This window comes from Antennarius striatus, chromosome 4 (genome assembly GCF_040054535.1).
Source record: "Antennarius striatus isolate MH-2024 chromosome 4, ASM4005453v1, whole genome shotgun sequence".
Classification (NCBI taxonomy): Eukaryota; Metazoa; Chordata; class Actinopteri; order Lophiiformes; family Antennariidae; genus Antennarius; species Antennarius striatus.
Genome location: NC_090779.1, coordinates 12,316,496 through 12,331,810, shown reverse-complemented (window position 1 = coordinate 12,331,810; position 15,315 = coordinate 12,316,496). Strand labels below are relative to the sequence as shown.

Sequence of the window (15,315 nt, the reverse complement as noted above, 5' to 3'; positions counted from 1 at the left end):
TCAAATGTCAACACCTTCTCTATCGCTCTGAATGTCATGTGATATCATGGCTCCGATGCCACTCTTTTATTTATTTAATTTTTTTATGTCACCTTTTATGTTCTACCTGTGTTCATGCACATGTTGGTGTCCTTGACCTATTACCTACTACCATTTTTGGAGAACCTGCTGTAAGAAAATATTGAGATCTGGTTTTAATTCTTTCTTTTTGTCTAGCTTTGTTATTTTCTTTCAGATGAAAGAAAGTTATCTTTTTTTTTTTTAAATTTGTTTGTTTTTCAAAACAAAACAGATGGACTGGTCCTTGTCAGCAACAGGAAACTCAGTGGGATGTAAAATGGGAGTGAGTGTGTGGGATTTTGTTACGGCTTTCCTTCTTCCCCTCTGTGTCAGATAAGAATTGACGTTGCTGATGAGAGGTGGGTGTGGACGAGACATCCCAACCCATCTCCTAAGTGTCATCTCTATGTCAAGCAATGACAGCATGATATAGGAGAGGGCATCAGCATTGTTTTCCCAAACATCACTGAGGTGGAGCTATACCCCTGTTTTCCAGTGTCCGATGGAAACCACATTACACATTACTGATTAATGTATGGCAGGGGTATTATTTTACTCTCTTTAACACAACACCATGAGCACAAAACAAACCTGAGAAACAGATAAATATGCAGGAAGAGTCAAGAGTCCACCTCGTCTTCGAGTGAATGAGTAACGCTTTTGTGGCTTCCTTAGAGGACCACAGAGTCATTAGCAATAATAAACAGCCATGAGTCAGATACTTTCACCGGAGCATGGCTAGTCTCCTTGTTTCTCTTTTTTTCTATCTCTTTCCCCAACCTCCCTCTCCTGCCTGCAAATGTACATTCAGACTCCTTTTTTCCTGTCTTTCTGCACACATTCACATATGCTCATGCTGATACATAATGAGCAGCAGATGACTGTGGAGCCTTCATCAGTTTGAGCTTGCAACAATAAGTCCTCATCGTCACAATCTCATTACTGACTTTCCTCGCAAGAATCCAGTGGGTGTTTTCACTGCTTCAGAGAGGGCCATGGCTTCGGCTAGACGATGGGAATTAGGGAGACCCAGTAGCCTCTCTGTTCACAGAAATGAGTGCCGTCACCATTCAAGACTCCTCACATCTGTGGTGGGTTATTGCCAAAAACGTCACATCTCCATGCAGCTGGTAAAGGAGAGTTTTAGCAAGAGTGGAGATGATATGGAGAAGAAAGAAATTGATTCTGAGAGAAATGAAGAGCAATGCAAGAAGACTGTAGGAAGAACAAGTACAATGTGGACCAGTGTGCTGCAGCCTGATTGTCTGGGTGCATGTGTGTTTTTTCATATGTTTTGTGTAAACTGTGTATGTCCTAATGAATAATGTTCCTGTATGTACTGTATGTACAAGTTCTGCAGCAAATCAGCTGGACCCCTTTATGAACTCATCCTTTATGAACTTAAAGGATGACAGCGACAGAGAACAGATGCAGTGACACATTGAGTGAGATGGTCAAAGATAAGGGGAGTAGAAAGGAACTTAGATGAGAACACAGCACACAGCAGAGCTGGCCTAGGTATTTCCCTCTAATGAAAAATGAAAGATCTGTGTGTGTGTGTGTGTGTGTGCGTGTGCGTGTGTGTGTGCGTGTGTGTGTGTGTGTGTGTGTGTGTGCGTGTGTGTGTTCGTGATGACAGTGGGAGCTCTGGATGCTGTAAACACAGATAGTGTGTCAAGTGATCCTCCTTAAAACAAACACACACTTCCTGTTGTCAGTGCATGCAGTTGCACTCACTGCTCGTAATTGAGTTCTGCTGAAAGTTACGGGCAAGACAAACAAACTGCATGCACTCTGCTTGTCCGGAGAGTTTCACAATAAGGCTTTCTGGATATACTCAGAATGGAACACATCTATAAAATTATTTTCTGATTGTTACAGTGGAGAATAGGATGGAAGATGGAAATTGTTAGTTTAGTTAGTTCACTTCACACTACGAGAAAAAAATCACAGGGCCACATAGAACACCCATTTATGCTCACACTACCAGAGTAACCAATTCATCAAATTTGCATGTTTTTAGCATTGGGAGGAAGCCAGAGACCCTCATACAGACATGGAGATAACATACAGACTGTGTGGATTCAAACCAAAGACCTTCTGTGAGATAACAGCGCTACACACTGTACCACCACTCACTATGCTGTTGAGTTTGCTTTTAGATTGCTCTATCAGCCAAGAATTGAATTTTTCAGTGTCTGTGAGATACTGAATCTTGAGTTATTGATCACGAAAAATAGTTGAATGCTGAATTATTCCAAATAAAAAAAAACAACAACTATTGTAAAACTATTGGAAATTTTATTTTATTTATTTTATTCATCTAAAGGTGAGCTGAGTCAGTTCCTTAAACAGCATCTTTTGAAGCTTAAATGTTTTCATATAATAATTATTTTGTTTTCTGACATATGAGCATTTATTTTAACTGGAAACTTCATTCTGACATGGCACATTCCTGAGCCTTCTGTTGGCTTTGTTCTGTTAATGGGAGTTGATGTGAATATATGGGACAGAGCTCTGGAAATGTCCATCAACAAATGGCCTTGTGAGTTTTTACATTCATACAAACCATCTCTGTTTAAATGACAAATCCGTCAGAATCGTCTATATGAAGCAGAATCACATCAACTTCTATCGTTACTGAAAAGAGAACAAAACCAAAATACACTGAATTGGTCATGTTTACATACACCGTCTATGCTGTAAAGGAAGGACTATATTGTGTTTATTTTTGAGTCAACCTCCCTGGACACACTAGTTTATAGTAGTATTTCTGATTTCCTTGGGAATATGTTAGTAAGAGATTAAAATTAAATTTTAGTGTCTCACTAATCATAGAAAATATGGTGTACTGACTGAAGCTATCTAATGTATAATCTAATGCAATACACTATTTAAACACAAATATAAGATCTAAAATGTGTAACTCAGTTAAAAGTGAAACACTTCCTAAGATTCATACAAAACCGTCTTTCTCATCAAGAATTACTACTGCAAGTTGAAAATTTAAATGAAAGTTAAAACTTGACACAAACTACTGCCTCCGGACAAGAAGAAAACTGCAAATAAGTTCTAGAATATTGCCTACACCTGTGTTTACTCATTTCACACATATCTGCTAACAGTCAGTCTTGTCAGCTGCTGATTGCTAATTAACCCAGCATGATTCACTGGGGGGGAGGGGGGGAGAAGGGTTGGAGTATTGAAAGAAGGAGTGGGAAAATCTTTTAAATGTACCTGCTGCTGTGAGGCATTTCATCTCACATGTGTCTGCATCAGACCTCAAATGTCTAATTAAAATGTTGGTGAAGATGACATTTGGCAATCAGGACAGCATGCAATCTGGTCCTTCAGAGAGCTGTCATTTGTCAGACACACACACACACACACACACACACACACACACACACACACACACACACACACACACACACACACACACACACACACACACACACACACACGAATGCGTACACATAGACCCAGATCACCTGAACGATGAAAGAAACATAACCAATGCCAAGCTCTCCGTAGTCTTTAGGAACCAGCTGCTGTAGCTTTTGCCACTCTGCCCTTCAGCAAGAACATGATTCTTGACAGAACTCACCAAAATGTTTACAACCCCTTTCAGGTGACTCTTTTTACTCCCTCTCTCTTTGAAGATATATACTACAGTATTTCTATGTACAGTATATATAATATATATCTGTTTTTATTTTCGGCTTTGAGTGCACACTGTGGTAAGAAACCAACTACAAACTCTGACACCAGCAGGTCAAAGTTTGATACATTTACTAAATTAATTATGGCATTTTTGTAAGACAACATATGGCTTCCAGTGAATGAATCCCACTATGATGTGGTTCACTGAAATAGCCTCACAGCTGCCATAATGGATTGAGTGAAAATCTGGTAAAGACATTCACGAGTCCACGAGTATCAAAGATTTCTAGAACCATCATCAGGTCAAAAATTCTGATTTGTCCAAAATGTTTAGGTCTGGTCAAATTCCCAGAGGATTAGGATTCTACTTTGTGTTCGGTGCTAATTAAGAGATGTCAACTTCTTAAGCATGAATGCCTCTACATTGTTTAGTCTTTGCAGAGTATCATTATTTTAGATGTATGATAAGTGATATTAACAAAGAACATTAATGTACTCTGTAATTAAAAACTATTTACAGCTTGGTTTTGTTACTAGTTGAAAGTTGCATGTTAGTTGCTGGCAGCGTTCTTCTCTTTTCCCTTTACAAAAAAAAGGAAAAACATGGACAAACTGGCTTGCATATTTCTTTATCACAACTGTAATAAAAACAGTGCCTGAAAAACTATTGTAGTTTAAATGTCATATTCACAAAGAACATAAATGTTGACCTCAACAACACCTCATCCCTGCAGACAGTGACATTTACTCTGACCTCAGAGAATGCACATGCCTAACAAAATCGAGCATGTCATGTTATTGTTTCAAATGCGGCCGAAATGAAACATGTTATTGTTTCATTTCGGCCGCTTGTATCCGTGATCTCGTTCTTTCGGTCACGACCCACAGCTCGTGACCATAGGTGGGGGCAGAAACGTAGATCGACCGGTAAATCAAGAGCTTTGCCTTTCACTCAGCTCCTTCTTCACCACGATGGACTGATACAGAGTCTGCATCACTGCAGACGCTGCAACGATCTGCCTGTCGATCTCCCGTTCCATCGCACCCTCACTCGTGAACGAGACCCTGAGATACTTGAACTCCTTCACTTGGGGCAGGATCTCATCCCCAACCCGGAGAGGGCAGTCCACCCTTTTCCAACTGAGGACCATGGTCTCAGATTTGGAGGTGCTGATTCTCATCCCAACCGCTTCACACTCGGCTGCAAACCACTCCAGTGAGAGTTGGAGATCACGGCTTGATGAAGCCAACAGTACCACGTCATCTACAAAAAGCAGAGACGCAATACTGAGGCCACCAAACCGAACACCCTCAACGCCTTGGCTGCGCCTAGAAATTCTGTCCATAAAAGTTATGAAGAGAATCGGTGACAAAGGGCAGCCTTGGTGGAGTCCAACCCTCACTGGAAACAAATCCAACTTACTGCCGGCAATGTGGACCAAACTCTGACATCGGTCGTACAGGGACCGAACAGCCCTTATCAAGGGGTTTGGTACCCCATACTCCCAAAACACCCCCCACAGAACCCCCCGAGGAACACGGTCGAACGCCTTCTCCAAGTCCACAAAACACATGTATACTGGTTGGGCGACCTCCCATGCCCCCTCAAGGACCCTGCGGAGGGTGTAGAGCTGGTCCACTAGTGGTTCCACGGCCAGGACAAAAACCACACTGCTCCTCCTGAATCCGAGATTCATCTTCCCGATGGACCCTCCTCTCCAGAACCCCTGAATAGACCTTGCCAGGGAGGCTGAGGAGTGTGAGCCCCCTGTAGTTGGAACACACCCTCCGGTCCCCCTTCTTAAAAAGCCGGATCACCACCCCAGTCTGCCAATCCAGAGGCACTGTCCCAGATGTCCACGCGATGTTGCAGAGGTGTGTCAACCAGGACAGCCCCACAACACCCAGAGCCTTTAGGAACTCCGGGCGGATCTCATCCACCCCGGGGCCCTGCCACCGAGGAGCTTTTTAACCACCTCGGTGACCTCCATCCCAGAGTTTGGAGAGCCCGTCTCAGAGAACCCAGACTCTGCTTCCTCATGGGAAGGCGTGTCGCCGGAATTGAGGAGGTCTTCGAAGTATTCTCCCCACCGAGTCACAAAGTCCCGAGTTGAGGTCAGCAGCGCCCCATCCCCAGTATACACAATGTTGATGCTGCACTGCTTCCCCCTCCTGAAACATCTGATGGTGGACCAGAATCTCCTCGAAGCCGTCTGGAAGTCAGAGCAGATGTCTTGCAGACAGATCGCCCCAGCCATCGGTGGATCGAATCCCGCTCCTGCCATGATATCACCGGAGTGTGAGCTGATGGTGGGAGGTGTCAGCTCACCTCCCAGCCACTGCTGAGGCGCCCTTGAGCAAGGCGCCGTCCCCCCTACAAGCTGCTCAATTTGGGGTGCGTTCCGGAAGCCGCTGCCCATCACTCTGCCTCCCAATGTGTGTAGTTTGTTGTGTTTATAAACTGCATGCTTACAGGCCCCCTTGTGTGCTGTGTTCAGGGGCCTGTATACTGTTAAAAACTAACACAGAATGTATATACTATACTTGGGTGACAATGTAATTTCCCCTTGTGAGATTAATAAAGTGTACTTCTTATTCTTATTCTCTTCTTCTATAAAATTAAGAAGAAAAAAAAAACAATGGTTAGCGAAAACATCAAGATTTATCTATACTGCATTCTCGGCCAGTGGGAGTAATGTCTCATACAGGAAAACACAATGCAGATGTGAGATATGGCTGGGAGACTTCAGTGCTCACCAACGTTTTATTTTCCTCCAAGACGTCAGAGCTACCCAACCTGATGACCCTGCCCTTGTGTGTTTTACAGTGATGAAAATACTGTGACGTGTCTGCTGCTGCTCACAGGAAGTATACACTTCTTTATATATATATATATATATATATATATATATATATATATATATATATATATATATATATATATATATATATATATATATATATAATTACAAAAAACAAATAGCGCCAATTAAAAGTTTTGCAGCTAATGTAAACCATATTATAATAACCTCTGAGGGAAGTTTATTCAGACTTGAGTTGATTGTCCTAGGAGTGTCACGACCTGGGGGTTGCCGAGTGTGCTGCAACTAAATTTAGTGCTAATGGTGTGATCACAGCGTCATACAGATGAAATCTCTTCCAAGAATAGCATTTGTTGGTACAAACCCACGTAAATGGATGTTTTGTTATTATCACAATAATGTTAATGAACTTCAGAGAGTTTAATTAGTGACATGCTGATCCTCCCAGATCCAGTCACAGGTCACGTTGTTGAAGCAGTGTCAATTTGATGTCTCACATCCTGCAATTAGTGGAACGTATCCAAAAACCACCCTCGTAAACTTAAGCACCAATGAGTAACACCGCAAAAACATTACATCATGTGAAGAGAAAACATAATCAGCAGAAAAAAACTTCCTAAAAATTAAAAATACAAAAAGGACTGAAAATTAAAGAGTGAAAAGTCATAATTGTTTTGTTTAACACCATAATACAAGAAAAAAAAACCTCCCCCTCACCACTGAAAAGAACAAACTTATCAGATGTAAAAAAAAATTGACAAGTATTTAACAAAGTCCGTATTTGTGTATGCCAATCATTTGCATACAAGAGCAAGGGTGATCTAAAAATGTCCATTATAATCATCCTTCGAAAAGTAAATCTATATCAGCAAACACTTGCAAAAGTGTACATGTTATAAGGAATAAAATGATTCTTAAAGAGGCAGAAAACATTATTTTGACGTTTGCATTTATTTTTTATTTTTCATACAAACGGTTTAAATATGGATCTGTTCTGTGTTTGACAAGCATTCTGAGACACATGACTTAACCAGGATCTCACAGTTTATCACAACTTTAGCCTGCAGCGTTTATATCATGTCGTCAGTGTTCTCCAACCCCGTCCCTTGTCACTTTTCACTGACAGTGATCAAATATAAAGAAAAACAAGAAGTTAGACTCAAAAAGACAGAAAGGGAAGCTGTTGCATGTGCTGAACTGAGTCAGTTAAGCTGTAAATACCACAGTCCAGTGCACTTCCAGTTTGTTAGCATAGACATTAGTTAGCAAAATACAAAAAAAACATTAAAACGACCAAAAGTGTTGATTCATTCTCCGCTTGTAGCTTTATGACTCTACTTCCAAATTGAAAGGAGATGCAGAACTCATCCTGGCTTCTTCCAAGTCTGTAACTTCTTAAGCCAGGCATGTTAAAGGCTATGACCTCGCCCCCGTTTACAAGAGTATTCCATTACAGCCTCCCCTCTAGACATCACCATACAGCACACATACGAAGACCTCCCGGTTCGACACATCTCCAAGAAAAACAAACGTCTTTATAGTCTCCAGTTAAAGCTGTGGTCATATTGATTCCAAGATTACCACCAGATAAACACAAACACTGTTGAATGAAACACAAGTAATGCGCAACAATGTCAAAGCCCAGTTGTTAGTATCTGGCTTAGTACTGAAATAGCATGACTGTCTGCCCTGGTAATGCCAACTCAGGAGGAACAAAATGAGGAAGACGAGGAAAAAACATCTGTCAGAACTCAGCATGTCACAGTAGGTCATATTTTGTCATTATGTATACAGTTATGGATTTCAGTCTGCATTTGTTACTGTGGTGTGTGTGTGTGTGTGTGTGTGTGTGTGTGTGTGTGTGTGTGAGAGAGAGAGAGAGAAAGAACATATGCTAAATGCGAAATACGGAGGGAATTTAAAAAAACTTGTTTGGCATTTTATGTAGCCTTTGTCACATTAATTGATGGATTATTGATATCTTATCACATGTATGTTTAGGCTGAAATAAATAAAAAAACTTATGACCAAAAAATTTCAATGATACCAGATAACATTTGAAATAAAGGTTGCAAGCTTTGTTTGAAAGGTACAAACGTTTGTACCTGCCTACTTTATATCGTTAATGCGTGTGCTCTTCTGAACACACCTATCCATAAAAGATTTTATATGCTTTATTTTCTCGTAGAATATCTTACACTGTCGTGAAACTTGTTTTTCTGATTTGTACTCCTCCCCGAGGAGCCTTACCCCAATTGTGAATCAAACCTGGGATCTTCTTGCCTAAATCTTATTGTAAAAAACCAACCAACCAAATAAACAAATAAAAAACAACACTAAGCAGAGATCCACCATGCTGCCCTGTCAAGCAGTAATGTTATCAAAGTTTGAAACTGTACCTACAATGGTTACTTCACATACAAATGGAGACAAAAGAGAAAATGGATGTGGATGAACTTACCTTTTTAAGTTTCTCTTTCTTTATATTGGAATGTGTTTTTTTTTTTGTGTGTGTCTGTTTCCCGTTGTCACAACAGCGTGGACATATTTGACAGAATCAAAAGCAACATGCCGGCTCATAGCAATACAACACTTTTATTGTGAATATATTATATTTTGCACAATAATCAACACTGTTATAAACATTTTCTTTCATTTTCTCTTTTATACAGTAAATAGTATTAATGTACAAATGTATACAAAATGTACTCAGGCTAGTCAAGTTCCACAAAGGAGTAAATAATGAAGAGTATTAAAGCACAATCAGATATCAGAGGGATACACACACACACACACACATGCCTGCACAGACACTGGACCTCCTCAGGGTAAAACACGACTTTGATAAACAGGCATAACCTGAAAACTCAACACCAGTAGGTCACAGGGAAGGCGGGGTGGAGAGAACTCATTTAAAATGGCTAAAGGACTGAACCAAAAAAATAATAAAAATCTGTGAATAGTATGACCCATGGCAAAGTAAGGCAATGCATCACCACCTGTAACGTGTTCTTCTCCCAATTCTCTCCAACAGGCCCTGATGCTGACCAGAGGTCTACAAAGCGTTCAGACAAAGAACAAGCTCAACCTATGACATTGCAGCATTTTCGACACTGAGCCTTCAGCGTCGGTTTCACAGCACTTAAGAGCAACACAAAAAAGAGACGAGCATAAAGAGTAGAACAGCAAGGAGAGGAAGAGAGAAACAGTCATTTTGTTAAGCAGATCTCATTCACAAGTCATCTAGGCTCCTGAGTCTGGTGAACCAGAACACTAACAGAAACAGGACTAACAAAGAGAGGTGTTTGGAGTATGTGCTCAAGTCTGGTTTGTTTTAACCATCGTGGAAAATGATGTTCCTATCCTACAATCAAAATCATCAATTTGTTGTCTAGGGTCACTGCGGCAGCCTATGCTCCATTTTCTGAAGTGTAGACGCACACATCATAGAAACACAACTGATTCATTACTTCATTCATCAGATAATAGACCATTTGAGCTACTATGTAGGCACTGGGAATTTGATGCATCAAACTGAAGACCGCCAAAGCTGTTAGACCAGCTAAAACATATTTAAAGTTAGAAATGCGTTAAGGGATTTGATTAAGCAAATGTCAATTATATCTATTTACCTAGATAACACTGTAACTTTAATAGTGATCTCAATAATGTCTGACGGAATATTTTAAAATACATGAGCTTGATTTCTCTGTAGTGGGTTTGGGTATATGTGGTCCCTGTTGCTGTGTGGAGCTTTGGTGTCAGAATATTAAGCTCTGATCTGAGCACATGCAGCTACAATAAACACCTTGCTAAATGCTATTTCATTTGGAGAAAAAAAAAGATCAATAGATATGTGACATAAATTTATAACACTTAAACAAAAGGGATATTCTTCATTGTCAAATAATGTTAGATCCGCATGATTCATTTGTAATAATACACTAAGCAAACAAATTACAGTTACACAAATCAATGCTGTCAGTGAACGTACAGTCTTTGAGTGATATTTAGTTGTCACAGTGTGACAATTCTTTAGTATCCACTAAATAACTGAGAGAAATAAATTTGACAGAATTAAAGGGCTTGGTTAGCTCTTGCACCAACATAATGTAGTCTACTGTGGACGTGAATGCAGCTGAGCACATCAAATGTGTCTCTATTTTTGAAAATGACAAGTACGAAATGATTGAGCACCCTTTGGCATTGGAGGATGGAAATTCTGATAAAAAAAACTGTGTGTTGCAAATTCTCTGCACACATCCTGGATGTCGTATGTCCTCTTGTTGAGATGATGACTGTTGTGTAAGTTTCCGTGCACGTGCTTGTGAGTGTGTGTGTGTGTGTGTGTGTGTGTGTGTGTGTGTGTGTGCGCGTGCATATGTGTGTGTGTGTGTGTGTGTTAGGGTCATGTCTCATGTGAGGATGTGATGAGCCACAGCAGCAGTTGGAATCCAAGCATCGACCAAAGACAAGGGCTTAGACAGGTCCCTCCTCCACAGTCAGAATCATCCTCCTGTTGAACGAATCAGATGTCAATGAATAAGACTAAAGTAACAGTCTCTAAATCCACTATCACCATCACTATCACTATCATCACTGCGTCTGCTACTAATAATGAGGATAATATTGCCGACATATAAGCCTGTATGCCATTTTAAAGAAATTATTTTACATTTTTTAAATTGGCATACTTTCAGACCACAAAATCACACTTATGCACACACATTAGATCCAAACTGTTAAACCACTAAAAAGATCTTGATTATAATTTGTGGTTTCCCAGTCTTTGCTCTAATCAGATATTTTATACAGAGTGAGAGAGTTATCAGTCTTCTTATTTAACTCATGTTATTAAAAGCAAGCATGGACATTTCTCACAAGTCTCATACATGATCTGATGCAGCTAACACTTATTGTGGACCTCTGCTTTTCAGGCACGTGTGTCTGCACACATGCATCTGTCTAATATAGGCACACAGGTTTTTTGTATTTAATAGGAATATTCAGGATGTCCGTGCATGCTAAAGAATGAGGAAAAATAGGTGGAACGCTTCTGTATTCAAAGGGCAGGAAAGCCTTGTGGAGCTTCCTCTGTTTACATCAGTGTCAAAATGGGCTGGCCTAGACGCAAACTGTCTTCCTACAAGGAGCTGAGCCAAACGTAATAGGATGGTTGAAACAAGAAAAAGGGACACACTTTTACTCTGTTCATATACTTCCTCAACCATTCCTCCCCTTCCTTTTGCTTCCCAGCATAGCCCCTCCACAATATAAACATGCAGGCACATGAATTAGTGGTCTGTTGTGTGGGTGATGTGCACCTTTATGCACAATGAGTTCACAAAGATATGGGAAATACTTTTTCAAAAATATTTAGACATTCTGACTGTTCAAAGTTGGGTGGTGAAGCAATGATCTCACACACAATTTGTCCCCCTCACTCCTTTGTTTTACTGATTTAGCTGGAATGTTGCAATGCATGAACTTATATGAGTGCATGTACATCTGTCTTTATCACATTTGAGTTTTGCATGTCAAAACCTGAACAGACTTCCCTGTTTGAGGTTAAATATATCCACAGTTGCTTGTAGAATATATTCCCAGACAATTTCTGATGAATTAATTGTTTTAACGCCATTACTGAGATTCAAACACCCTTGAAGACAAACAATACAAAATCAATGATGCAAACGAGGGATCCAGTACACTCAACAAAAAGAAACTTACAATACGATGCACTCATGCACTATTAAAGAAAGATTTTCAAAAACACATGAAATAAACACTGAATTGAATGAAGAGAAAGGTGCTAAATACTAGTGAATTGCAGCAAAATCAACTGACTTTTAACTTTTAAAACAAATAATTTATTCTCTTTTTTCTGCATCTAAAATTTCAAATCTTGATAAGAAGTACCGTATTTTAGTTTGCGCCATTTCTTTCAAAGACTTGAAAAGATACTAAGACATCAGGACTAAATATTAAATGTGGCAGGATCAGCCACGCTAAGATGTCCTACAAGTCGTTAAGGTCATAGTTTGTAATAATTCAGTCATAAGAAGCTGCAAGAGGACACTGACCAAGACATTAGCACCAGAAACAACAAGAGGAGCTTGGGGCACTGAGCAGAACCTTTGCTGACTGGGCACAAGGGCTCATCCTAGTAGAACAGTCATTGAGATGTAGTCATGAAACAGGAATAGAAGAGAATGAGTGGAGAGAACAGACAAATCAAAAGAAATGAAAGTAAGTGACAACTGCTTGCAACACACTAACATAATATTAAATGGATTAAAAAAAAGTAAACAATAAATACAATGAGTATAGATCATCATGCAGAGCAGGAAACATCGACAGAAGCCAATGGTGAAACCTAACTAATTTTTTCCTGCATGTATTCACAGGTGTGGTCATGTCTTACATTTTCATTGTTGTCAAAGCACACGTCCGGTCCTTTACGGTACCTGGGATTCTGAGCCAGTTCACATGGATCTGGACCTTCAGCTGAAAAAAGACACTCAGGAAAATAGGCTTCAGCAGCAGCGGCACAGTTAACACTGAACAGCAACAGTTAAATGATTTGCCAACTTTCAATCTCCCCTACTATTAAAGCATCTCATAATTCCAGCTCATCCACCTCGTCAAGATTACCTGATTTATTTTCTTCTGATAATTTCACTTTTAACATCTGAGAGGGATTAAAATAAAAGGAATACAGAGGAAATGGTCTGGAAGACCATATTTGGTCATTCTTTGTGTTCTTTAGAAAATAGAAACTATATTCTATTTTGAAGACAAACCGTGTGCCTCTATGTACAGTAATGTGTATCTATTACAAGTGAAAATGTATGTGTGTTTGAGACGTGTCCTTGTTAGCAACTAGGAGTGCTCCCTGTGATCCAATAGTGAACTCAGATGACACCTGTACACACACACACACACACACACACACACACACACACACACACACACACACACACACACACACACACACACACACTCTCCTGCTCTTAACCTTAATTCAGCCTGACAGCAGCATGCAGCCCCAATGAATTTAAACAAAGAAAACTACTCCGAGGGTAATGTGAGACAGGCTTTCATATGCCGCACGCCTGGTTTACTGTTCGTCCATGAACATTCATGGGGGATGTGTTGCAGACCCCTTAGGTGGGTGTCCTTGTATTGAGATTTTAAAGCCTAACTGTCACATGGGTGATGGATGGTGGGCCGGGAAGTAAAAAAGGAAAAATCAACTCTATTTTCAATATTCAAGTTGAGAGAAAAGATACAGGGCTGTTCAGCCTGTCGAAGTGGTCTGGGATCACATGACAAACATGTTGCCTTGGCATCAGTGATCAGGAACACTAGGTTGGTGTTTGGCAGCATCTCAGCACGATACATCCTAGAAGCACACATGGCCACACATGCGGATAAAGTGCTTTAAATCCAGTAATACAAGAATACAATGATATAATAGAGCTTCAAAATCATAGACTGCATGAAATATATTGCAGTAAATGTATGCATACACATGCAGGTATGTGTGCAGTTAGGCACATATGAACACGTTCATACTTCTCTCCTCTAAGGATTGACTTTTTATGGTAGTCAGGAAACTTTCTGTGTCTACAGTTGGTAACATTGGGGAGTAAAGTACCAAACATGTGGGACTCATAACACCCCATAATTACAGCCATATTTAACTCTCTCCAACAGCCCAAATTGACACAAAAGGAGGTTACAGAAAAGTAAATGTGCAGTGGTCCGTGAATATGCACATTAGTGAGTTTGAAGTGCAGCCAGCGCGTAGTAAGAAAAACAGATAACTTTTTTTTTTTTTGCATTTCCTTCTGCAAGTCCAGTTGCTGACGGACCAAGGTCATCTGTGTCCGATCAAAAGTCATCAGAAACCAGCTGCCTGAAATCAGGTTGGAAAACAGAAGGAGGACAGGAAACTAATGCTATTCTGGACCCATCCCTGTAGACTATAAAAGGGAAGTTCCAGGAAGAAGATACAATAAGAGGAGGCATGTCTTTAATAATGTTTTCCCTTTCATTATGGGGGAACAGAGGGAACGGAGTGAAACAGATTTTTTCACAGGTTACCACAAAACATCCATGTACCTGGAACAGTTTCCACAGTCCAGGACACCTGAGTATGATCTATCATCATTATCAAAGAAGTATTGAGTCTGCTCTGTGATGCAGCTTTCCTTAAACATAGCATCTGGTATGTCTTCATCTGCTGACTCTGCTACAAATACAAGAAACCAAGAACAGATTAATGACAAAGTTATTACAGAGAACAAAAACTGCCATTTTATTCATATTAAACACCTAGATGCTACACATAAAGTATGCAGATTTTGTTGCTTACCTGCATGTAGAAGGTTGGGGAACAGGATACCAAAGAGCAGCTGCTGGATTAGTGACCTACACATATAAGATTAAAAAAATAAAAATAAAAATAAAAAACAGAACAAAACAAGTCATAAGAATTACTCAGTGTACCAACTCTTACATTGAACAACTGAAGTCTGTTTAATGACAACCACACATTCAAGAATACGATTCCTAGTAATGTAGGGAGGTATTGCTCTCTTATGAAAATCTTTTATCACAGTTGGAAAGTTACACAGACAATTACGGAACAAAATCCACAACTCCCACCTTTTTTTAAAAATATCATATTTTTAACCTTCCTTGTCTTTCATACTCTTCTTGTTACATAAGAAATAGAAAAAGCACTCACAAAAATGAAATGAGT

At 39.9% G+C, this 15,315-nt stretch overlaps 1 protein-coding gene across 5 annotated transcripts in view; it reads right to left on the bottom strand.

Annotated features, from left to right (window-relative positions):
- Positions 1 to 9,121: 9,121 nt before the first annotated feature.
- The window catches only part of LOC137594046 (voltage-dependent calcium channel subunit alpha-2/delta-1), a 74,530-nt gene continuing 68,336 nt past the window's right edge, over positions 9,122 to 15,315 (bottom strand). For 2 of the 5 annotated variants that reach the window (XM_068313267.1, XM_068313270.1), the window contains 6 exons: positions 14,926 to 14,981; positions 14,673 to 14,802; positions 13,838 to 13,950; positions 12,970 to 13,052; positions 12,629 to 12,708; positions 9,122 to 11,061 (listed from right to left, as the gene is read on the bottom strand). In XM_068313267.1, the coding sequence (XP_068169368.1) occupies positions 11,025 to 11,061; positions 12,629 to 12,708; positions 12,970 to 13,052; positions 13,838 to 13,950; positions 14,673 to 14,802; positions 14,926 to 14,981 (499 nt within the window). In that variant the 3' untranslated portion in view covers positions 9,122 to 11,024. Of the gene's footprint in view, positions 11,062 to 11,526; positions 12,205 to 12,628; positions 12,709 to 12,969; positions 13,053 to 13,837; positions 13,951 to 14,672; positions 14,803 to 14,925; positions 14,982 to 15,315 lie in introns of those variants that run through there. The other 3 variants (XM_068313268.1, XM_068313271.1, XM_068313269.1) reach the window with 2 other exon arrangements.